Genomic DNA, 25,642 nt, shown 5'->3' with positions numbered 1-25,642 from the left:
ACTGTATCATAAGATCTGGACAGTCAGGAAATAATGAAGGATTTACTGTGATAAAAACAGGTATGAAAATAGTGACTTACATTTATGTAAGCAGCTATCATCGTGGAGGATCTCAAAGGGGGAGGGGCGTTGTTTGTGCACAGAGATTCTTGTTATATTCTGATAATACAATTAGCATTTCCTTTAAGGGAAGGACCATAGCTCAGTGGTAGACTACGTGTTTAGCATGCAGAAAGTTGGACCCTGGTATCTCCAGGAAGGGCAGGGAAAGACCCCATCTGAAATCTTGAGAGAGTTGCTGCCAATTAGAGCGCACTGAGCAAGACAAACCAATGAACTGACAGTATAAGGTAGCTTCCTATGTTCCCTAAGCCATAACAATACAACCATATACATTGGGTGATTCATATATAAACACTGCTGAATATCCAAAAAAGAGAACAAATATCAAAGTATGCTTTTGTCAATATTTTCCTTATAACTGCCTCAGCAATATCACACAAGACTTGGAACACACCTAAGAGATCACTGAATCATATCTTCTACCCTACAACATTAAATCCTATACCTCAAACATCTTTGATGGATACTGCTCCAATATTTTCTTGAAAATCCAAGGATAACAAAAGGAGGACAAGAAATTGCTAAGAAATATCTTTGTGCACCTTGTATTATAGGTGAGATGTACTTAGGCTTTGGAATATTTCTAAATGGTTAACCTAATTCTGCCTTCAGGTAGTTCAAAACTACACGCCACCACTCACCACATGCTCGTATGTTACCAAATTCTTCCAAGCTACACAGGAAGTGGACTGTGAAAGACCAACCCAAATTGTGTTTGCATTTTGACAACTTTGTAGGGCAGTACAATATCTCAGAGAGGAGGTCAGGTCTCCTGCTCCCCTGGTGCATTCACTATAGCTGCCCAATTTCTCTGATTAGTTTGATAGAAATATCTGTTGGCTATAAGTATGTTCTTAAACTGCAAGGGTTTTTTTGCCTATTAGTGAATTTATCTGCTTTTTAAACTGGGAAGTAAGAAATGGGATCCTATGCAAGTTTCCTGAGAATGGGAGCTTGGAAAAGTTACTTTTTTGAACTACAACTCCCATCAGCCCCAGCCATCATGGCCACTGGATTGGGCTGATGGGAGTTATAGTTCAAAAAAAGTAACTTTTCCAAGCTCTGGGATTGATCATTTGCATGCTTATTGAGTTTAATGAGATCTACTCCCATGCAATCATGGTTAGGAAAGGTGAAACTGATCATGAGGCAGGATAAGGGGGGGGAGAGAGAAGAAGGAAGGGAGGAGGAAGGGGGAATGGGAGGGAGAGGTAGACAGGAGGAGGGAAGGGGCAGGAGGAAAGTGACAGGAGGGGGGAGAGGGAAGGCAGGTTTGATCATTTACATGCATATTGAGTTCAATGGGATTTACTCCCATGCAATCATACTTAGGAAAGGTAAAACTGACCACTGGGGCACAGGGTAAGGGAGGGCTGGATGGGAGAGGGGGAGGAGGTAAGGAATAGGAAGGGAGGGGAGAGGGGAAGGGACAGGAGGAGGGGAGGGGAGGGCAGGTTAGATAATTTGCATGCTTATTGAGTTCAATGGAATTTACTCCTGTGCAATCATGGTTAGGATATATGAAACTGATGTGGAGGAGGGCAGGGAGGAAGAGTGGAGGAAAAGTACTGGTAGGGAGGAAGGTGGAGGGGAGAGGAGGTAAAGGTAGGGAGAGGAGAAGATTAGGTGGGTAGGCAATGGGCAGAGGGAAAGCCCCTTTCCTTTCCAGAAGGAAAACACTGTAAACAGTATAATCATTTTTCAGGGTTTCCCCCACCTTTTTATTCTACAGCAGGCACATGAATTCTCCCACCCAAATTTAAACCAAAGCTGACCCTGGCCACATCCACACCAGACATGTATTCCACTTTAAACAGTCATGGCTATTCCTCTCACAGACCTACAATCCCCAGAATTCTCTGGGAAGAGGGGCTGACTGTTAAACCACTCTGGCCACTGGGGCTCTGTCAGTGGAACAGAGGTCTCCTGATTAGCCAGGCCAAACAGCTGTTAGGTTGTTAGAACACTGACAGTTAGTTCTTACTGAGCATGTCTGTGCTTATCATTGACTCCAATATTAATTTTCTTAAATTAATTTAAAAATCAGTCATACATTTTTTAAACTTTAAACTGTGGAAAATGAAGGTCAGAGTATGGGGCAAGGTCAGTAATGGGATTACAAGTATTCTGTGAACTTGACTGATTTTTTTTTTATCAATTTCAACAAATTACAAGACCACTAACAGAAAAAAATTCAATAGGGGTCTGGATTTTTTTACTCTTGTTTTGGACTTTAAACTGACAATTCTCTGAGTGTTTTGTGTATTGCCTTGAAAACGTAGCGGATTGTTAATCAAGCATTTCTGAGTTCAGAACTATAAGTTTTGTAAGATTTTGTTTTGAAATGGGAAGCAGCAGAATGGCATGGGGGGTATTTTTAATTTAACATGGTGGAATGCAAAAAACCCATGCTGGCTGTAGGAATACAGCCACTGTCATGTCTGTATAATTAAAGAGCACCTGGGCACTATTGACTCCTAGGGAATTCTTCTGGCTCTTTATCCATCTTCTATATGCATTTTTTAAACTTACTTTTTGTTCATTCTAATCTGTATTTCTCAATTTTCTTACAAGTATGTTGTGCGAGACTAGGCCAAAAAGAAAACAAGATTCAAGTCCAAACAGAGAGTTGGCATAACCTCCTAAACCAGTAAACTAGAATATATTGTTCAAGATGTCAGATGAAAATAGGGCAGCACTCCTGTGCATGAGCAGGTGAGCTAAGGGCAGAATATAGTAGCGTTGTTCAGCATGTAATAGCAAGGCCTACAAAATTCACTCAGATGTGCCACAAGCAAATGAAGCAGGAACCTCCCCCCATACCACCTTGTTATAGGTTGGGTCTCCATTCTTTTCTGCCTCACACCTGGGCTTCACTTGTCCTACAGCTCTCTGGGGCGCATCTCAAAGAATCCATTTTCAATATCTGGGCTGAGTCCTGGAAAATGGGAAGCATTTTCTCTCTCCTTCACTCTGAAAACTATAGCTTTCCTCCTCCCCCCACACTTAGGTTGTGTCTTGTAAGATCTGATCTCACAGTCCTTCCCCGTACAAAACAAAACAAAAACTTTTGGAAAATTTCTGGAAATTTTAAAGGCATGGAATTTTTTCCGGGAAAAAACCCAGAAATTTGAGGGGAAATGGAAAAATCTGCAATATTTTTTTAGCACCCTTTACAGATTGAAAATGTATTATGCATAACTTGTTTTGCCCATAAAACTATCATGATTGGTATATTAAAAGTACAGTTTATTCCGTTTATTTGCTTTTCAAATTTTTTTGTTACAAATTGATCTACAAGCTGCTGAACTATAAGGAACTTAGCATTTTTTGTTTTTGCCAGTTTATGGGGAGCATGCAAAAACAAAAACAGAAGAAACCATCGACATTATATATATTTATTTATTTAGTTAAATGTATATCCCATCATTCCTCCAAAATGAGCCCAAGATGGCAAATACACAACCAATAAGGGAACAAGGTCATAGCTGTACCTTGTATAACATAAAATATAAACTTCTGAATTAGATTATTAAAACTTGCTGATGTTGCTGGGAACTGGATGTCTATACTAGCTATTAAAACAAAACATGTTCATGTTTTAAAATTACAGTCATGCCACAATTTTTAAAACTGATACTTATTCCTGGAATGACTGCAAAAGCACTGTTCATATAGTTCAGGGACCACTACTACTTTTTCTTTTTAAATGGCTAAAAATAATTAATATTTCAAGATTTGTCTTTTGGTTTCCCAAATGTCTTTCCACAATAGATTGGTTCCATTTCCCCCCCTCTTCCATGTGGATAGTAGTCTTTGGCTGGGTGCACACTTGTTGCTGAAAAAGCAGTGAGACTGTTTTGTCTGGGTGCATTTTCAAACATCTGTGCCTCACAGGACACATCTGTATCATTTTAATCATTTTTATCATAGTTTTAATCATTTTTATCATAAATTGTTTTTTTAAAAATGTGTTTTTAAATTTGTATATTTGTTTTTAATTGTCCTCTACAGTGTCCAGCAGACATAAAGCATGCATTTCCACAGCAAGAGCTGAGAAAAAGAGCTGGTGGGGGAACCAAGACTCAATGAATACTACTGTACATGAAATTTAGTCAATCCCATTTTCTCTATCAGATTCTGCTTTTTTGTGTTGCTCTGTACTGACTCCCACTCTCAGTCCTACTCAAGAGAACAAACAGATTTGCCAATTACGCCAACAAGAGGAAGCCCACCAAGAAGGCACTGAATTCTCCTTCTTTCTCTTCTGTTAATGGCAATGCCTCCTAGAGACAGAAATGCATCGTGTTCTTGCATTTGAGAGCTGTACTCTCAGACTACAACTCAGAACTTGCTTGCCCTCAGTGTACAGGAATTGTAATGATCACATAGTCTTACTTGAAAGTTTTCCTGTAACTTGGTTTTTGAAATAATGTTGGGAGAGTAAATATATGAACACCTTGTCTTATATTCATAATTCTATAAGAAAATATTTCATAATCCATTTTTTCCAATTTTTCAGAAAAAAGGCTTAGGGAAAACAACAACAACCCTTCTTCCATTTTATAGGGCTTCACATCTCTAGGAGTCCCAACCCCTGAAATGTGTCTTGTTCGGGAGGCTAAATTCACAATATATATATTTTTTAAAAAGCCAATGACCAGCAGAGTAGAAGAAATACTTTTCATTTCTGCATAGTTTATCAATATGCTAGCAGCCTCATATCTAGAGTTGGTTGGGAAATCGAAGGAAAAAAAAATCAGTGCAGTTTTGAAAGGCTCAGTCTGCCATCTTGATTCAAAATGGCATCCGATTGTATCCAAACGGACAAAAACATGCTCCTTGATCTTAGGAACCATTAAGCAGAATTTGATTACAGTATCTTAAAAGGTGTCCAAACACACAGAGATCAGACAAACAACTTTCCAAAATATATAGAAAATGTAGAGACTGAGTGAAGAACTAAACTCTTCCTGTCTGCCCGCCATCCCACAAGCAGTAAGCTTTAGCTGCAGCTCCAGTTGGTACCCCCACCCCCACCACTCAATTTCAGTGAGCTGGGAACAGAAGAAATAGCTAGCCAATAATAAACACATCTAATTAGCAGTAAAAACTGAGATTTTTAGATAGAAAGCAATGGACAGAAACCAAGTGACTCTATTTAAATTTAAATTTATTTTATGTATTTTTGCTTGCCTCAGTGTTAAGTATGTCTTGTTATGTAGTCAACGATCAAAGTTTGTGGCATCATCATCATTATAAAGGTAAAGTATAAAAAATACAGAGACTTGTATACAATTTTGATATGCAGTAGCTTTGCAATACTTACCCCCTAGGCTCCAACTTCAGTTATGTATAGTGCAAAATGAATCAAATCTTTCTTGCTGCTGATTGGAGGGAAAGCATTTCCCTTGAATAGGGCTCTGAAAAGAGTCTAAATGAGGATATTTGGAGGATGAGCTAGACTTTTTTTTCACACTATCATTTCTCTCGCCGCCCCCCCCCCAAAAAAGTGTATTTATTTCCCACTTGGTACAGAGTTCACCAAGTCTTCCTATGTTTTCCAAGTACTCAAAAGAGCACTGTTTTATCCATGGGGAGACATGCCTCTTTCATCTGCAACTGTATACCCACTGCAATTCATTGCTATATGGAATGTGGCTGCAGCCGTACCATGGGGAACCATTTGATGTTTCCTGTGATGTAATTAGTGACAATCAACACTACTCACACCATTTTATGAATACTGCAGTGACCAGTGGAATTGTTTCCACAAGACAAACAGATAACTTAAACATACAGGACTACATAGCTGTAACTAAGTGTGACTCTATAACTTTCCAATCTCACAACTTCTTTTTAATGGTGTATTATGTTAATCATGTTATCAGAAACGGAGCTTTTCAAAAAGGAAAAAAAGAAATAGGGCTTTGTATGTGCACTTACATATAAAATCAGACCACTAGGATGGGAAGTGCATGTTAAGGGACCTTAAATGAGGGCACTTGCCCTCCCCCGGAATTCTAAATGTAATGGTGGGTGGAGTGGGTCGCCAATGACCTATAGTAACCATTGCCCCTTGCCCCACCACCTAGAAATATTTCTGGGGACACTCTTGTTTATAAGAGCCTTGCCCTGAAAGTTTGCCAAGGTCAGCGTGATAAGAGTTGAAACATGAGACTTATGCTTAAGAAACTGAATGCAGACGTGAAGACACTGTTATCTTTTCAGCGCCAGGTCAAGGCTTTCCTCATGTTTTTAAATTGCTTTTTAAAAATGTGTTTTTAAATTGGTATATTTGTTTTTAATGTTTTTAATTGTTGTAAACCGCCCAGAGAGCTTCGGCTATGGGGCAGTATACAAATGCAATAAATAAATAAATAAGATTCAAATATAATTGTGCACAGTATATTACACTCCTATACAACCTTCCATTCACAAATGGAATGTTGTTTACATGTACTGGCTTTACTTCTCCATTGCAGACATATAATTTTAATTCCTTGTTCCAGAATATGGTAGCCATGTATCAAAGAAGGGAAGATGAATTATGTCACCAATGAAAAGAAATAAGAGACATGGATTTGCTTTTTTCTGGTCAAATTGTCAGCTGACAATTATGCTTTGAACAAGTTGTTCACAACACTGGACTTCTAAATTGATGAAAAGCCTGATCATACTGATAACCTTTCCTCTATTTCCATTTTTGATCATGTGACTTGACAATGGGTTGTATCCAAAGCTATCCATGCTCATTGTGCAAGTAGATGGAATGGACTTCTACTTGCATGATGGGATTTCATTGTCTTATCTCCATAGCTTGGATGGTCAACTTGAAAAAAATGTTTAGAATTTCAAGAATTTCTCTATCCAAATGGGTTGTCCTCCAGGAACCCTCTCTGCTTCTGGCTCCTTCTCAAGAAAGCAATAGTAAATCTTTTACAGTAGGGCCCCTTTTCGGCGGCTAAAATTAGAGTAAGGCCTCACTCATATGGCGCTTGTTCAGCTTTTATGGTGTTTTTCGGGCGTTGGGCACCATTTTATTGAAGGAGTTCCATTTTTCAGCGGGTTTCGCTTTTAGGCAGGGTCTGGAACGTAACCCGCCATATGAGTGGGGCCCTACTGTACAGTATTCCAAGGAATAGAGTACAAAACAGACTGCCATGGGCTCTAGTGAATTGTGTCTGCTATTCCTAATAAACACAATCAAGGTGAAGGCCAAGAACATAAAACAACAAGTATCAAATTCACTAAGGGCTATTTTGTTTCAACCAACCAATATATTAAGATGAATGTACTGGGAGCACCTCCCACTTCAAGAAACTGACAGCAGCCAGCTTGACCCCCTTGACCCATGATCTCCACGACACTAAGCGTGGGGAAAGAGTTACATCTCCTCGCCTTGAAGCCAATAAAACCCTTCTTGATTATAATTTAGATAAGAGCCACTGGACTGAATAATAATGACTGAAACTCCCTTGGCTGTTTCACCTTGAGACGTCCATCACTGGGTTAAACATGATGCTAATTGCATTTGGATTGATTAATTTCTCTCACTCCTGTCTATTCGAATAATGCTTAACAAAATAATCACAGTACCCAGAGCCAAATCTTCTCCGTCAAAGGAATGAAGCCATCAGAACCAGCAGAGATGAAAGAAATGAAGATGACCCGTAATTACTGCTACGGTGATATCATTACCATATTATAGAAAATGAGTGTGGCGAAGGGGGAGAACAGGGCTGCGATTATTATTTATTTTTTAATGGAACCTTACATCCCAAGAATGCAGATCTGACACAGTGGAGCATGTAAAGATACAGGACATGAGGGGAGGAGGTTTCCTATCTATTAAATTGTAAAATGGGGTGATCAGTAAACCTTAAGATACATTACATGCTATGAGGAGGCATTAGTCACTCCACTCTTTCATTGCAATAGCTCTCTGTATTCGAATAGCACAGAGATTGATGCCTATCTCCCTAGTGAAGTCTTAGATATCCACTGTAGACATAGTAGTTAACTGTGATGCTTAAACCATTTTTTTATTTAAACTTGCTTTATTACAGGTGGCCTTGTTCTGAAGCTCTGGGTGCCGAATCCAGCTATGATCAAAGGAAAGCTTCTGCTGAAGGGCACAATTGTTCCCAATACACTAATCTAAATCAATAGATGAACTGCTAACTGAATCAGGTTATATATTCATTTCTCAGCAGCACTGTAGGATTGCTTTAAATGGTTTATCACCATGGCTCCAAATGGCATCAATAATATACATCATATCTGAAAGCATCTGAATGAGAAAGCAACATTTTCAGCCCAGTTTTTTTCTTAAATTCCCTCTCGTTTGAGAAAACAACATAGCTTGGCAATTGTAGAGAAGATTCAACCACCTGTGCTCTGCAATTCTAATTGTAGTTTATACAGTTCACTTCTCCCACTGCTGGTTATGTCTGCCCCCTAGTTTCAGGCTAAGGAGAAAAAATAGGAAACAAGCATCTTAGAATATTTATTCTGGCATAAGGCCAAATATGCACACACACACACAAAACCCATCACATGCTAAACCAGTCAATATCAAAGACAAGGAGTTAAATTATGAGGCTAATTAACTAGAAAAATATTGTTTAAAGCTAGAAAAAGAAAACCTCCAGACATACCAAAAGCTTGTTGTATCCAATCAGCAGTCATTATGCAATGTAATGAGAATTGTCACATAAATATATCACATGGTATCCCATATTATCAATATCTATTCTTTCCATATAATTTTCACCATAAAAATAAATTACTAATCATCAACTCACCACATTTACTAATACAAAAACCCCTGTTTGGGGCCTAGCTTTCTTGACTAACAGAAATGGGCAAGTCCAATCTGCAGGCCATCATAGACATTTTCCTTGATGGCATCCTTACCTTGCAGAAAGTTCTTCAAGTGGCAACCACAGTTGCCACCACCTTATGGAGCAGGTAATCAAGGCTCTCACTTCTCACCATGGATGGTTAGAGAAAGAGGAGAGAACTCCCACTGCTAGTTGAAGTATGCCAAGATAGCGAGGAACAACTTTGCCCGTCTTCAAGTGTTACCATTTTGGCAACATAAACACATGAAAGAGGGGCAGTGGGGATGAGTATGCTAGCTTTGCTCCCTGTTGCATTCCAACGTGCTGAAGGAGACTGTGGAATGTGGGGAGCATTATTCTTACATGTGGCTGCTGAGGGCGACCAGGATGTTGAGTAGTCTGGAAACCAAGTCCTATGATTAACAGTTGAAAGAGTTGGATGTGTTTAGCCTGGAGAAGAGATTAGGTGGGGGAGGGGGCAACGTCATGATAGTGGCCCTTGTATATGTGAACACTTGTTATGCAGAAGATGGAGCAGACACCTGTGTTGCTTCAAACAGCAGGATTGGAACCAATGGGTGGAAATTGCAAGGAAGCAGATTTTGGCTACACATGAGGATTTTCAGCAGAGGCACAGGTTGCCTCAGATAGTGGACTCGCTTTCACTGGAGATATTTTAGAGGCTGTCAGGGATGTTGTCACTGCACATCCTATATTGCAGACCCTGCATTGGGCATGGGATTGGACTAGATGTCCTCCAAGATCCCTTCCAACTCTATGATTCTAGTTTTTTTTAAAAAAAAATCACATCTAAACCATAACATTATCATTCAGGAATTGTGGAATTGTTTGTATTGAACTGAACTGCTTGTGAGAATTTTGTGGGGAAAGTAGTTTAATACAGCCACTATTCCAACATTTACTTCATGTAATATTGCCTTCTTAATCCTTTTTGTCTCATTTTTCTACATTATTTTTTTTCTAATCATCTATTGAGGCCTATACTCTTTTAAAAACTTATTCTGAGAGAACAGCTGTCCCTTGTATTTTGATTGGATTAAATATTATCCCATCTAGCGCATATACACACACACACTATACATATATATATTCACACACATACGCACAAAAAGAGGGCAAAGAGGATGAATGCGCTAGCTCCGCCCCTACCCCCACTGATTTCCAACTTGTGGAAGGAGACTGTATGTTGAATGAAGGAGCCTTTTGTATCTGTGGAAGGTCCTCATTATCCAGGATTCAATAACATATGGGCAGAGCTTGGAAAAGTTACTTTTTTGAACTACAACTCCCATCAGCCCAATCCAGTGGCCATGCTGGCTGGGGCTGATGGGAGTTGTAGTTCAAAAAACCATAACTTTTCCAAGCTCTGCATATGGGAAGCCGCCATGCATATAAATTATTTTTAAAAGCTGAGAAACAATATTGAATATTTTATCCAAACCTTGAAGAGAAATGCAATGATCTAGCCATACTCAAGGGTACTCTGTAAACAGCCTCTGTGCAGCAAAACCTACCATTTTGTAGAATGATGGCCCCTTGAGAACACAGAAATCAGCCATTTCTAATCCACAAAGATTCACTTGCTATAATTGAAATTTTGGTTTCCTAACACCAAGCCATTTCCACAAGTAAGAAATATGACTTAGTGCCAAGTTGTGTCTTAATGCCCTTGTCTGAAGACTCCCTAATCAAAGGCTAACAGTGTTTCCTGATATCTGATGTTTTTTACCACTCAGACACAGATCACCAGGGCCAGGAAGACACTGAAAGCTAAAAGCACCAACATCAATGTTTTACAGCCTTTCAAAAAATGTATTTTGAAATTTGGCCAACCTCCTTCGCTGATTGCATGTTTGTGATATATCTTCTTAACATTCCCCACTATATCTGGGCTTCAGTCATCTCTCTTTCTGTGCTGGACTATGGCATCCTTTGCCCTATTGGCATCCAGGCAGATCTTTTGTTTTTCAAGGAAAATTATGTTAAGCAAAGGGGATGGGTCCACTTGTATGTGATACCTGACACATAGGTCAATATTTTGGGGGTGGGATGGGGGGTGGTACAGATTTGGTTGCTGTTGCTCATGACAACTTCTAAGCATGTTGTGAAATAATCTGAAAACCTAAAACATGGCTGACAGTTTATTTTTCTAAAGAACATTCAGGAGAAGAATAAGTTTTAATGCAGCTGTTTAAAGGAACTCTTTTACCAGACTGCCTTGTTACAGAATGCCTTTTTAAATAAATTCAGTTTATTTTGATATGGAACTGTGTATAAATAAATAAGCAGATTTGAGAGTATATTTGAGTTTAAAAAGATTTTGAGCAGTGTTGGAGTTCTGCCAATGAGGCCTGATTCCACCTATTCCTCGGGGGGGGGGGGAGCTTCTCCAGAAAGGTTGGTATTTCAAAAACGGAGATGGATTTGTGAGGGTTAGGCTCCTACATATGAAGGCTCTTGCTGGGATTGGAACCTGGGGGTCTATGTGATGAAGTGTCTGTTTATCTTGTGACCCACGCTGAGACCTTCTGGTGAAGGGTGGACAAAAAAATTAATAATAATAATAATTACTCAGAAGATGGTAAGAGGAGAGATAAGGTGTGAAATGAAACTGTTGAAAAGTGTATAGACATTTAACCTAGATAACCAGGTGGCTGTGGTTAGAACATTTAATGTCAGTGTTACTGACACCTGTCAGAAGAAAAATGTGTACCAACCACATCCAATTGACATTCAAAAGGCAGGGCAATTAACTTACTATGCCATGACACATAAATGTATACAACCCATAAACAGTTAAATGATTACATATGAACTGTCAGAAAATGGTTGGTAGCTGTGGTTGTACTTGGGTGTGGATCTAACTTTGAAGCCCAATTGCACTACCAGTTTGGAGGAGCAAAAACTGTCATTGGGTATCCTATCAGGTCCTTTTCTTGCTGCTGCCATGGTCAATTCCCCATTCCTGCCGGGAGAGGAAGGGAGAAAGAGAAATGAACAAGCAGTGTCCCTAGTGCTCCACTGTACAGTATTCCCCAGTTGCCTGGTCTGTGTGCATTCTCTCACCCAGAGAGCGTGCACAGACAGCCAGTCATCATGGCACACTGTGTTTCCTTGGATGGAGAAACATTAGTGAGTGCCAGTCTTGGCACATTCTAAGACCCCCCCTTTTAGATTCATAATTCCGTGGGTGGTTGCTGCTGCCTCTGCAGTTGCACACACTCAGTCCCAGATATCTAATTACTTCAGCATATGTGATTTGGTTTCCTGGAGGTGTGTTTACAAGTCACATAAGTAACAGATCTTTCCAAGGGCCTGGAAATTGCTTGTGCAGTCTGAACAGACCAGGGAACCAATCCACAGGGGCAAAAGCAATATGCATAATCCTCAATGTCCTTTTACCTACCCAAGGAAGTATCGCCTGATGCTATGGCAGCTGCCAGAGTTGTGCAGGGAAGGGCAGAAAAGGGAGGTCATGGCACGAAGGATGGACAGGCAGATTTATTTGACACCCATCTACCATCTCAAGGGCTATGTTCTACCAACATCATTCTCAGCAAGATAAGAGGCAAACTATATGGCTGTGCTACTTGAAGTAGTAAAAGATCCAGCTTTCATTTATTTATTTGCACAAAACATTGTGGCCACAAAAAGAAAGGTATCGGCCAATGCTACTGGAGATCACGAAGGAGAAACTGGTAAGGTAGGACACAAATTGCATCCTGATCAATACAGCCTTTTAAAGACACTGTCTCTGGAACCATGAGAAGCTTGCTTCTTTGTAAAAGTGAAAATGGAGATTCTCAAGGAGCCAAATTCTATGTCTAGGGCCACTGGGCTACTTGTCAGGCTCCAACACAGTAAAGCTGCCAGTGTCCCATGAAGGCCATTCAAAAGTACAGATCCCCCCCCTTGCTCTGAAGTCTAAACAGTTACTAGAAAAAAAGAAAGGCTCAGTTTATTCTGTTAAATCCAAAAAGATAAGCTTCAAATTCTGTGGGACAACGAACAGACTATCTATTAAAAAGCCAAATGACAGCTTGGCCTCCTACCCAGAAACATCCGTCACCCAGGCACTTTCAGCTGGGATTTGTGCTGAATGACGTTTACTGTAGCTTAATAATTAGTTTTTAGCATAAGAGTCCAGTGTGGTCGTTCTCTCCCCAGGAGAGGAAAACAGGCTGAGCAATTTTTAGATTATATGTTCTGATAAGACACAGGCTCCTGACTCCCCCATATGCATTGCAGGCCACCTGCTCTATGAAGCTGCCACAAGGGAGCTCCTTGAAAAGGTTTAATAACGGTGCTCAAAGCCTGAGCTGAATTTACATCCTATATTGCAAAGTAAAATCATGTAGACAAAATCCCATTCAAAGACGCAAACTAATGCCAATCTCTATAAATATAATATATCCTATATTGTTACTAAAATACAACATATTAAAAAGGAGGGTCAAATGCTGGTAGTTGCAAACTGCACTGAAAAAGTAATCAACAAGACTGGATGAATGAATTGCCTATAAAACAGGGATCATCAATGAGTGCCAGTACCTTCTATGGTCCCTACAAAAGGTCTCAGTAAATATCCCCTCTTCTTCTTGCTCAGTTCCTGTTTGCAAGGGCTCAGCCTGTTCTACATTGAACATGTCCCCTTAAACATGCCCAGATTTCAATGGATATCAGGATTGGGCAACCACCCTCCCATCCGTTCTGAATCGAGGAGAGACACAAAGGGCTTATCTCTGTGAGAGTACAGTGGCGGCTGATATAGGTGTCTTTTCCTGTTAACATGGGCGAGGGGGCATTCCTGCACCATTTGGTAGTCTTGTCTCTTTTTCTGCTCTGTTAGATTTGGCAGCCATTTTGTCATGCAGGTTGGAAAAGATCTGCACCCTACTACACTGGAAACTGCAACTGGTGTAATATGTGGCGACACGACTGCTCATTGGGGCAGGGTATTGCCAACATGTTACCCCACTGCTGAAATAATTGCACTGGCTACCCATTAGCTATGGGGCAAAGTTCAAGGTTCTGGTTTGAGTTTACAAAGCCCTATGCAGCTTGGGACCAGGATAGTCTTACCCCTTATACACCAAGACTTTGCTGTGTGTGCGGTAAAGATGAACTGCAGGGAAAGAGAGAGGAGAGAAAGGAGAAGCCTTAAATACCTTTAGGTAACTATATCTTCCCCCCATCTTCCTGTTAGCCTTTTACTTGCCTGAAGTTGCCACCCATCATCTGGCAAGCCTCTTATGATCAGGCCGCACAGCCCAGCAGCTGAGAACAACAGGATTTGAGGACTGCAGCTGCTGCCAGTTAACTGCTATCAGCAGCAGAGCTACTAGCAGAGCCTCATCCCACACAGTGGGTCACCATCCTGCGGGCCGACCCCAGAGGAACAACCCCAAAGGGGTGACACCAAAGGGGGTCATCACTTTGGGGTTGGAGTGAGGATGAGGGCTTTCTTTCCCCACCTGTGGGTATTTTGTTCTTTTATTGTATGTAACATACAACTGGGGTGTGTGAGAGATTAATTGCATGATACATATTGGTCTTATGCTTTTTGGGGTGCCCAGTGTGAGAGACTGGTGAATGCCAGAGTTCAAAGCCCCTGGGTGAGAGACAGGCGTAGAGAAGTGATTGTGTATGCCCCAGGAGAGAGATGGGGTGGGATGCTTGCTTATTTGTTTTGTTCCCTTTGTTGGAGGGTGGGTGTATCTAGGGCAGACTGTATTGTGGTCTAATTGTTGTGTCTGCATAGCCTGATATATTTCTTTTTTAATCTAGCAAAGTGTCTCTACATATATCATGTCTCTTGGAGGGAGAATACTGGAGGAGGGGGTTGTTGAGCAGTTGAGGGGAGGGGTAGGCATGGTAGAAGGAGATGTCGGAGGAGTGATGATAGTGCTTGCACCTGACATTCCTCTCTCTGCATTTAATACTAATGGATGTTCTACCATTGTCCCCAAAAGTCTGGTGGTTGTACTGTTGAATGCCAGGTCTGTAATAAAGCCATGCTGATCCATGATTTGATCATGGATGAATGGGCCAACCTGGCATATATCAACAAGACCTGAGTGGGGCAGCTGGGCTGCCCAGATCTGACTTAGATCTGGGTATTCAGTACACCAACAGCCCACACTGTTGCTACAGTCCTTAGGAATAAGCTTCCTATCACTGGGAAACCCCTCTCTCTTTGAGCAGGACAGGAGGGCCTGCATCTGATGTTAGGCCAAAGAGACAGATTAGGGATGCAGTTGGTGTACTGCTCATCCTGTTGCTCAACAGCCTTCATGACTGAGCTGGCAGAGGCGGTCTCAAGTGTGGTGTTGGAGGACCTCAGAATGGTAGTTTTCATGCTGAGGTCCAACTCAGGAGTTCATGCCCTCCATGGCAACTATGGGCCTGTCTCAAATGCTCATTGGTCCAACACACAGAGCAGGACATAGCCTCAATCTAGGTTTTGCTCCATGTGGGAAGAGTGGTAGTCTGGAAATTGGTGGAATGGCTATCACCCCATTGTCATGGTCACACCACTTCCTGGTGAGGTTTGGTTTTGCAACAGCAATTCTCCCCTGCAGGGTCGACCCTCAGAGACGAATGGAATTTGATAGATTCCTGAACGTTCTAAGGGATTTTCCAGTGGATAGAACAGGTGATCCTGTCGAGGCCCTAGTCTTACTATGGAATGGTGAGACTCGTAGGGTCACTGACATGATCGCTCCTGAGGGCCCTCCCTGGTGCCATGGACCTGCTTTGCTCCTTGGTATACTGAGGAGCTGCAGTCAATGAAATGGACCAGATGAGGGCTAGAGCATACGTGACGTAGATTTCACTCCGGAGCAGACCGAATACATGTTCAGGCTCACAACTGGGCCTACCACATAGTGGTGGGGGCAGCAAAGAGATCCTACTTTGCTGCCTCCGTTACATCCTTGAGGAACCGTCTGCCTGAGTTGTTCCATGTGGTTGGTCACTCCTGACCAGGGGGCTGGACCTCTGGAGCACATGATGTCCAGCTGTAACCAGCTAGCTAAATACTTCAAGAACAAAGTTACTTGGCTCTACAGTGATTTAAACACTACTATTTGTGGCAGTGCCAGCCAAAGTATCCAATGCAACATTGAACCTGGGGTTGTGGGATCAATTCCAGTTAATGTGACCTGATGGGAACAAGATGCTTGCAGTGACGAGGTGTAGTAAACGCATCTTTGCATGATGGGGTGATGCCCACTGCCCTTAAAGAGGAGGTGGTGCGGCCACTTCTTTAAAAACTCACATTGCACCCAATGGACTGTAACAATTATAGACCAGCAGCCAACACCCCTTTCTTGGCAAAGGTGGTGGAGAAGGTGGTTGTAGACCAATTGCAGGTATTCCTGGATGTGACTGATTATCTAGATCCATCACAACCTGGATTCAGATCTGGTTTTGGAACAGAATCAGCCTTGGCTGCCCTGATGGATGACTTTTATCATGAGATGCAGCTCTATTTCTCCATAATATCTAAATCAGAAGAGGTTGCCAATGCTCTGGACTGGTGTCTGAATGCTGTAGTGGACTGTATGCGGCCAACAAACTTGAATCCTGGGAGGTTCTCTGGGTAGGTGGTTCTTATGTCCAGGAGATAGGCAGGTTACCTGTTCTGGATGGGGTTGTGCTCTCTCTGAAGGACCAAGTCTGTAGCCTAGGGGTACTCCTGGATTCATCTTTGTCACTAGAGGCCCAATGTCTTGGGATCCTACTGAGAGGAAGGGTGGGATATAAATCTAATAAATGAATGTATGAATGAAATATCCTCTGTGGCTAGGAGTGCCTTTTACCAGCTTTGTCTGTTTTGTCAGCTATGGCCGTTTCTGGACAGGGATAGCCTGACCTCTGCAATCCACGTGCTGGTAACCTACAGGCTGGATGGACATTCTTAGAAAAGAATAAAAATTCTATGCCACTCTGGAATCAGTTAAATTGTTTGCTAATCTAGCCTTGCCAAGCAAATACTCACACTCTGGTTTTAAATTACTGATGGCCTGGAATCTGATGCAAAATTCTGGGACTTATGCAGCGTTGCCTATGCATGCAGGGTTCACAGATATTTGGATATACTTGTTACCTTTCGAGCAGAGCAATCCAACTTGTTGGATACTGGCAGGAGCGAAGCCGGCAGAGCTGCCAGAAGGGGCCGCCACTTCCAGCTGTCTCTTGGAGCCCTTGTGGAGGAGGACAACACTGGCTGCACAGCCAGAGCACAGCGTAAAGAAAGAAAATACATGTTTTGCCGACCCTTTCCCCAGCGTACCAGCTGCCATGATGGAGGGCCACAGGAGGGAGCCAAAGGGGACCTGGATTTCACGCAAGTCCCCTCCCTCGGCCCCTCCTCCAACACGCCCCCAGAACACCCCTTTTGCTGGCCTTTTACCAGCTTCCGATGCCTCCCGTTATACTAGACTGGGCTTCCCCGGCAGACCTCCAGCTGAGCCAGGATGCGGGGCTTATGCCACCATAGTCCAGCTGAGCTGGGACTGAGCTGGCTTAGCCGGAGGTCCATCATATCCAATTCATCTCAGCCCAGTGTAAATAGCAGTCTGACTGCACCCTAAGTTACCATTGGGTTTAAATGTTTCTACCCAGAAATGTTACAAATGCAACCAGTATAGAACTATGCCATGTGCCTCTACAATTCACACAGAAAGAAACATTTTATGTATAAACTGTACATTCCTTTTCTACATTTCCAATTCTTGAATATTTAATTATATTTCTATAGCACCCACACTGTACCAAAAAAGCCAATAAAGGTTTACCTTGTCCATTGGTTTAGAATCAAAAAAGAATGCCACAGAAGGAAAACAACATAATAAAGGGCATCAATTTAAAAGGAAAAAAAAAGCTCAGGCAAAATAATTGACATATGCACACACAGAGGAGCAACTGTGAAGCCAACAGGCAAAAGAGAATTCCATAGAAAAATGACTATTTAATTTATATCCCACCCTTCCTCACAGTAGGAGCCCAGGGCAGCAAACCAAGAAACCAAAAGCACTCTAAAACATCATAAAAACAGACTTTTAAAAGATGTTTTAATATTATTTTTTTTAAAGCTTTAAAAACATCTTAAAAAGCAATTCCAACAGACACAGATTGGGATATGGTCTCTGCTTACAAGGCTTATTGAAAGAGGAAGGTCTTCAGTAGGTGCCTGTATAATATTTAAGGGGAGGGAATTCCAAAGGGTAGGTGCCGCTACACTAAAGGTCCGCTTCCTATGTTGTGCAGAATAGACCTCCTGATAAGATGGTATTCACAGGAGGCCCTCACCTGCAGAGCTCAGTGATCGACTGAGTATATAAGAGTAAGATGATAATAAATAAATAAATAAGATGATCTTTCAGGTATCCTGGTCCCAAGCTGTATAGGGCTTTGTACACCAAAAGCAGAACTTTGAACTTAGCCCTGTAGCTAATAGGCAGCCAGTGCAATTCTCTCAGCAGGAGGCTGATATGTTAGCAATAATCTGCTCCAGTGAGCAGCTGTGCCACTGCATTTTGCACCAGCTGCATGTCCAGACCAACCTGAAGGACAGCCCCAAATAGAGCACATTACACTAATCCAGCCTGGAGGTTAGCAGTGCATGGACAACAGTGGTCAGGCTATCCCGGTCCAGAAACAGCTGCAGCTGTCTTACCAGCTGAATCTGGTAAAAGGCACTCCTAGCCACTGAGGTCACCTGGGCCTGTAGTGACAAAGATAAATCTAGGAGCACCTCTAAACTATGAACCTGCTCTTTCAGAGGGAGTATGACCCATCCAAAGCAGGCAACTGACCAATTATCTGAACTCGGGAACCACCAACCCACAGTGCCTCTGTCTTGCTAGAATTCAGTCTCAGTTTACTGGCCCTCATCCAGCCCACCACCAAGTCCATGCAACGGTCAAGGGCTTGCATGCCTCTCTCAATTCAGATGTTACAGAGAAATACAGCGGGGTATCATCGGCATACTGCTGACACCTCGCCACAGCTCACCTGATGACCTCCTCCCAAGGGCTTCATATAGATATAAACAGCATCAGGGACAAGATGTGCTGTGCGGTGCTGCAGGATACCAACTGCCAGGGGGCAGAAAGACAACTGCCCAATGCTAATCTCTGAAACCGACCGAAAAAGAATCAGTAACACTGTAAAACAGTGCCTCCAATACTCATCTCACTAAGTTGGCCCAGAAGAATACCATGGTCAATGGTATCAAAAGCCACTGAGAGATCAAGTAAGAACAACAGGGTCGCACTCTCCCTGCCAATCTCCCAATAAAGGTCATCCATCAGGGCAACCAAGGCCAATTCAATCTCATAACCAGGCATGAATCCAGATTGGAATGAGTCAAATTAATACGTTTCACCCAGGAGTACTTGCAATTGCTGTGTCACAACCCTCTCGGTTACCTTCCCTAAAAAGGGGGTATTTGCGATCAGGCGGTAGTTGGCACAAACCAATGGGTCCAGGGTGGGCTTTTTCAGGAGCAGCTGGATCACTGCCTTTTTCAGAGTGGCTGGGACCACTCCCTCCTGCAATGACGTGTTGACAACACCCTGGATCCACTCGGTCCTACCCTCTTGGCAAGCTTTAATAAGCCAAGAAGGGCAAGGGTCGAGGGACACGTTGCTGGCCACATCGTCGCAAGCACCTTGTACACGTCATCAGGCCACATAAACTGAAAGCGATCCCAAGACGTTGCAGCAGACATTGCACTGGACATCTCACTGGGGACTACAGTATACGTGGATGGGGCATCAAGATTGTTATAGAAGCAAGCAACTTTCCCCTCCAAACAATTCACAGCGGGCCTCTAAAGGGTCTAAAGCTCCATTTCCTGGAGTTGATGTCAACAGATTCCTGACAATACAAAAAAGCGCCACTGGACAGCTGCTTGAGGATGTGATGGTGGCAGAGAAGTGGACCTTCTTTGCTGTCCTCACCGCCACACAGTAGGGACGGTTATGTTTTACTCATGCCTGATCAGCCTCACAGCACAGACTATAAGACAGAAAAGACTACTAGACAGAAAAGATTGAGATGAATAACAGAAGAAGAAATATTCATAGAATCATAGAATAGTAGAGTTGGAAGGGGCCTATAAGGCCATCGAGTCCAACCCCCTGCTCAATACAGGAATCATCTTTGTATCATCTGCAAATTTGATAAGCATGCTTTGTACCTCCTCATCCAAGTCGTTAATAAAAATGTTGAAGAGCACTGGGCCCAGGACCGAGCCCTGTGGTACCCCACTCGTTACTTCCGCCCAGTTGAGAAGGAACCATTGATAAGCACTCTTTGAGTACGATTCTGGAGCCAACTGAATATACAAATATACAAAGTATATACAATATACTTTGAATATACAAAGTAGGAACGTAACACTGAGGCCAAGAAACTAAGTCTGAGTGCAAAGTGGGATACATAAGAGCAGGAAGATAAACACTTGTAAATCTAAAGTTCACATGGAATGTTCTGGGGCTTGTGAAGAAAAGCCAGAAGATGCGAGTTTTTACCAAAACAAAATACAGAGTAAACTAGGTGAGCAGAGCAGCAGAATGTAAAACAAGACTGGAAAATGGAAATAGGAAGACTAGTGAGAAGTACCCTGCAGTAAATCAAGATGAAAGAGTGAAAGGGCACAATTCAGCACAGTTAAGCGCTCATAAAGCCAATTGGTTTTCAGTGGGTTTAAGGATGTTCAATTCAAGCCAAAGGTTTTAGAAGCAGCGGGGGAAAGAAAAGAGTGAAGTCTAGGATTTTTTAAGACGACAATACAGCAAAATATTTGTAGACAGCTTGGATAAAAATAAAATAAGAAGATTAAAAGTTACAGTTACAGATCCAAATAGAAGATGTTGCAGTAATCTAATCTGGAAGGTTACCAGAGCATAAATAACCATGGGCAGGCTTTGCCCAGAAAGGGCAACAGGTGATGAACATTGCTGTGTGAAGCTGATATCACTTGGACCTCCAGCAGAGCCCCATCCAAGAAAATGAAACTCAAGCAAAACATTGGATTCCCTTCTCGGAAGATTATCAGTCATAGCTATAGTTCAGACAAGAACAGGCCAATTTGCCTTCAGCAGCCTTTATCCCTGCACACTTGGAAAGGAATACTCTTTTCATCCATTCAAACATTTGCAGTAAAAGGATTTCATAGATCTTAAGTGCCTAGAACACCCCCCCTTCCCGAAACATTTACATATATTTCAACTCTGTTCTTCAACCTCAAAGGGCTCCCAATGAAGCTAACAATTAAAACAAATACATCCAATAATTGTGTTACAAACAGTAGAACACAAAAAACAGCACATAAAGCCACAGCCTCCGAGATTCTGTCTTGAGTCAGAAATTGGTAAGACCAGAAGATGATCAGAACGGCAGCCTGCACTGTGTAAGGTATTAAAGTTCAAGAACACCAAGGTATCTCAAGAGGTGTTAAATCAGAACCTGGTTTCCATTATTATCCAAGCACATGTAGAGTACAAATAGTTGCTTCTCCAAGTATGTTTACGCCCACACGAGCAATTACCATGGTGAAGAGATGGTGAACTAGATGAGCATATGGGAGGCAAACCATCTAAGAATGTGACCAGATGCAGACTCCATGGCTTCACTATTAGCCAACCCTTTTCCTTGCTTTGTTTGCTATCAATCTTGACGCAGGGTTCAGGAGAACTTGTAAGTTTGCACACTATCTTGTGACACTTTTGTTGGTCTAATAAAATTAGTACTCTAGTACTGCTTTTGGGATTTTTCTTATGGGCCAACGTGGCTACCTTAAACTTTTTCTTAGAAAAAGTAATATTCTACTACAGTAGGGCCCCACTCATATGGCAGGTTCCGTTCCAGGAACCTGCTGAAAAGTGAAAACCGCTGGAAAGTGGGGCCCTACTCAGCTGGAGCACGGGGAGCTCCAGCCGCTGCACTCCAGCTGACAGGGATCAGCTGGAACGTGAGAGCTCCCCGTGCTACAGCTGATCTCCCCGCTGTCGCCGCCGCATTAGCAGAATGCCGACAAGCAGGGCGCCGACAAGCGGGGCCCTACTGTACTAGGCAGTAGTATGCCAATATTAGAACCTTTGATAATTTAATCTATATTAGGGGTTCCCAAACTGTGGTTTGGGAGCTTCATCCAGGTGCTCCGCCAAATGTTCACACTAAATATTCATATTCATTTTTAATGGTATTCTTACTGCTTTCTTATTTCTTATATGGTATTTTATTGTACTGTAATTTAAATTATATGGAATGCAAATTGTAACACATCAGAATACCATAAATGAAATAAAAGAAGCAATAAACATACAATGAAAAATCATGTAGCATCTAGCACAGTGCATTCAGTTGCTACAAAAATCATTAAGGGGTCCCACCAACACCATCAGCAATTTTCAAATGGTCTATGGGGGAAAAAAGTTTGGGAGTCATTGATCTATGTTATGTTCTGCCATTCTTACCAAACAGGTACAGTGTCAAAATGTGTTCTCTTATACATGATTTACAATCAACTAAAGGGGAGGGGTGGACTTGGGACTACAAAATCCGTGGAGATATAGTTGGCTTTAAGCAGAAATGCACAAACGTAATTTTGAAGCAACATCTAATGATTAAAATACACATTTCACTATGCTTTTTGAGAAACCATCTCACTTTGATATGCAACACACACTGGCAGAAATGCCAAAGATCAGATGATTACTTCTGTTAATCAACCATCCCAGAGAACTGTAATAACTATAAAAGCCAAATCCCTATGTAATTATTAAAAAAACAGCACACATTCACTGAATTAAATGCTAGTAACACAGCTACTCTAACAGCTAGATTATAGCTATCATAAACAGTGTGGGCAGAATAGCCTTTTCCCTCAGAGCTCTAGCTATTCAGTGGGACCAACCACCTGATTAATGGAAGTACTTCAGGTTGATTAAGCAGTCATTTCACCAAAGAAAGAAGCAAACATGCCCAACTACTGAAATGTTCTTCTAAAAAGTCAGATGCAAGGCTGCAGGAGTGGGACAGAGGGAAAGAACTGTTTCTGAACTGTCTGCATTGAAACAGAAGTTTAGCAGAAAAGGACATCACAAGTTAAACTTCCAAGCCAAACTGATCCTGGGGAGACTGCCATACCGCTTGGAGAAGAAAAGAATACAAAATTCTGACAAACAGCATACAATGGCAGCAATGCTAGTTAGAAGAAACTCTTCAATCCATGAGAGCATTTATCTTCCCAAAATATATAAAGTGAATCACATTTAGTCAACACGTATGTTCTGGAAACAGAAGGAGAACAACTGGGTAGTTCTAGACAAGACCCTTTAACCCTCTCTACTATCACGATCATACATAGAAAACAACTTTATTCTACCTAAATGCTTGAGGTGAAGATTTGTGAGTGCTGAAATCCAAGCAGAGATGAAATACCTAAATCCTTAGCATTCTTGACAGAATCTTTTAATTGTCTCAGGGAAATTAGCATACATTCCAGAAAATGCAAGGTATCAACACTAACAAGAATTCATATTGTGCTTTAGGGTTCACAAGGTTCTACACTTAACATCCAATAGTCCTAACAGCTATGTTCATACTGTCCCATTTGCATAGTGTAAGAGGCAGAAGCTTGCCAAAGACTACCTAATGCATACATGGGAAATTTGGAATGGCAACTTCCTGGTATACAGCTCATTTTTTAGCTACTACTATGCTACACTAACTCATATATAGCAGTAAGTGAAAGTCTCCCAATAAGTTGCTATAGCTACGTAAAACTCTCCAAGTCCAGTGGCGCTCAGAGTTCAGCTGAGCCATGTTGCTCCCAAAAGTGGCACAAGTGCGTTTCTACGTATTCTTCTCTGGGTGCCAATGTTCTGCCCCACCTTTTCCAAGGAAAGAGCAAGCGCCCCTTGGGCATATACAAGACCAAGTTTTATTTTGCAGGAAACCACAGCAGTGCACACACAAAATACAGTTGTATTGGGTACGCAAGATTGGAATAGAAACATCACCTCTACAGAGTGTGGTGGGACCTCCAAAATCGATCCGTTCACATCAGTTCTTCACTATGCAATTGAAACCCGATTAGTGAATCAAAGAATGAAAATTGTAAAATTAAAAAAGAATAAAGGAAAAGTAGAAAAGGTTGTACAGTAGAAATTGAAGCCATTCTATAATCAGCTGTAGGCTTGAGAGTTGAGCTATCTTGCCATACCAACTTGTAAGGGGATAAAGGTATTTTGCTGTTAATAATGCCTACTGGCACTACACTGCAAACAAAATAAATACATACATAAATATCAATTTCATATAAGACTTTTGCTTTCTCAGCTCAGACCACACCCTCTCCATGGAAAGGAGGGGATCTCCACAGAAGTAGTTTCCCCAGTTTCCTTCCTTTTGGCAGGAGAGACATATAGGCAGCTTCATACTCCTTGCATCAATGTAAGTATCCAGGCTGGCAGAGACATTAGTCAGGTACCAAGAATTAAGTCTGGGGAGATGACAGATTAGCTCAACCTAGCCCTGTGGAACTGCAAGTAAATTCACTGTTATTAATAGGGGGGACTGGGAGGCAGAACCAGAGTAATGTCCCAAGAGGTCCCAGTGATGTGATAAGCCTTTATTAGAAACACCAAAGGTAACTAATGTGGTACTATCCAGACGCTGTTGGATTACAACTGCCATATGCTTGCTGGGTTTGATGAAAGTTGGGAGTCTAGTTCAACAACATCTGGAGGGCACCATGTTGCCTATTCCTGTTATACATGATCTCTCGTTATCAGGTATGTCTAATTTACTTCCCTGTAAAAAGTCTTCTGCTTATCCTGCTGAGCATATTTGCTTTTCTAGCAACAAATACAAAGTTTTTTATTTAACAAAATTTATATACCGCTCATTGGTAAAGACTATTTAACAATCATTAAAAAAAAAAACTTTTAATCTGTAGGCACCAACAAATTTAGACTGTCACCAAAGATTTTTCCATCTGTTCAAGGGATGAAACTGAATCAAGACCATTACATCCAAAGAACTGAGTCTTGTTGGTAGGCATTGTAAGTTCTTGCTGGGTTGCTGTTTACAATCACACGTTTTACAAGCCCAAATTTAGGCTTTCCATCCACCTAGTACAAACTATTATACAAACTCCTACAAACCAGGAGGTGTGCAATGTTTGCAGTGTTACACTCTGACCACTTTGCTTTAATCTGCGTCTGTGTTGGAATTGCTTTTAATATTTTTTTTAACCTTTCCCCCCCTAAACAATATGCTTTTAACCCTTTTTATTTAAGATGTTTTTAAAGCTTTTTTAAAGAATCTTTTAAAGTTTTAATGTATTTTAAGGTCTGTTTTTATGACGTTTTAATAGTTTTTACTGCTTTTGCTTGCCGCCCTGGGCTCCTGCTGGGAGGAAGGGCGGGATATAAATTAAATAATAAATAAATAAATCTTTTAGTGAATGGATCCCTAAATTAAAGAAGCTGTCTGGGCTTAATACTATCCCATGCTAGAACATGGTGACTGCATAACGTAACGGCAAAAAGTCTATTGCGTGCATAGTGAACGGTGCAGAGTTTTTAAAGAGAGGGATAGTTTTTTCTGCTTCTTGCCTCACAGAGTTCTAA

At 41.6% G+C, this 25,642-nt stretch overlaps 1 protein-coding gene across 4 annotated transcripts in view; it reads right to left on the bottom strand.

Annotated features, from left to right (window-relative positions):
• Positions 1-25,642, bottom strand: part of LIN52 (lin-52 DREAM MuvB core complex component) — a 60,277-nt gene that overhangs the window by 6,743 nt on the left and 27,892 nt on the right. For 2 of the 4 annotated variants that reach the window (XM_061611723.1, XM_061611722.1), the window contains one exon: positions 5,453-5,557. The exons of 1 other annotated variant lie outside the window; for it this stretch is intronic. In XM_061611723.1, coding sequence (XP_061467707.1) covers positions 5,469-5,557 — 89 coding nt within the window. In that variant the 3' untranslated portion in view covers positions 5,453-5,468. Of the gene's footprint in view, positions 1-5,452; positions 5,558-8,516; positions 8,595-25,642 lie in introns of all 4 variants that reach the window. One more of the 4 variants, XR_009760725.1, reaches the window with a different exon arrangement.

This window comes from Rhineura floridana, chromosome 2 (genome assembly GCF_030035675.1).
Source record: "Rhineura floridana isolate rRhiFlo1 chromosome 2, rRhiFlo1.hap2, whole genome shotgun sequence".
Lineage (NCBI taxonomy): Eukaryota > Metazoa > Chordata > Lepidosauria > Squamata > Rhineuridae > Rhineura > Rhineura floridana.
Note: the sequence above shows the minus strand (reverse complement) of the source record. Positions and strands in the feature narration are given on the sequence as shown.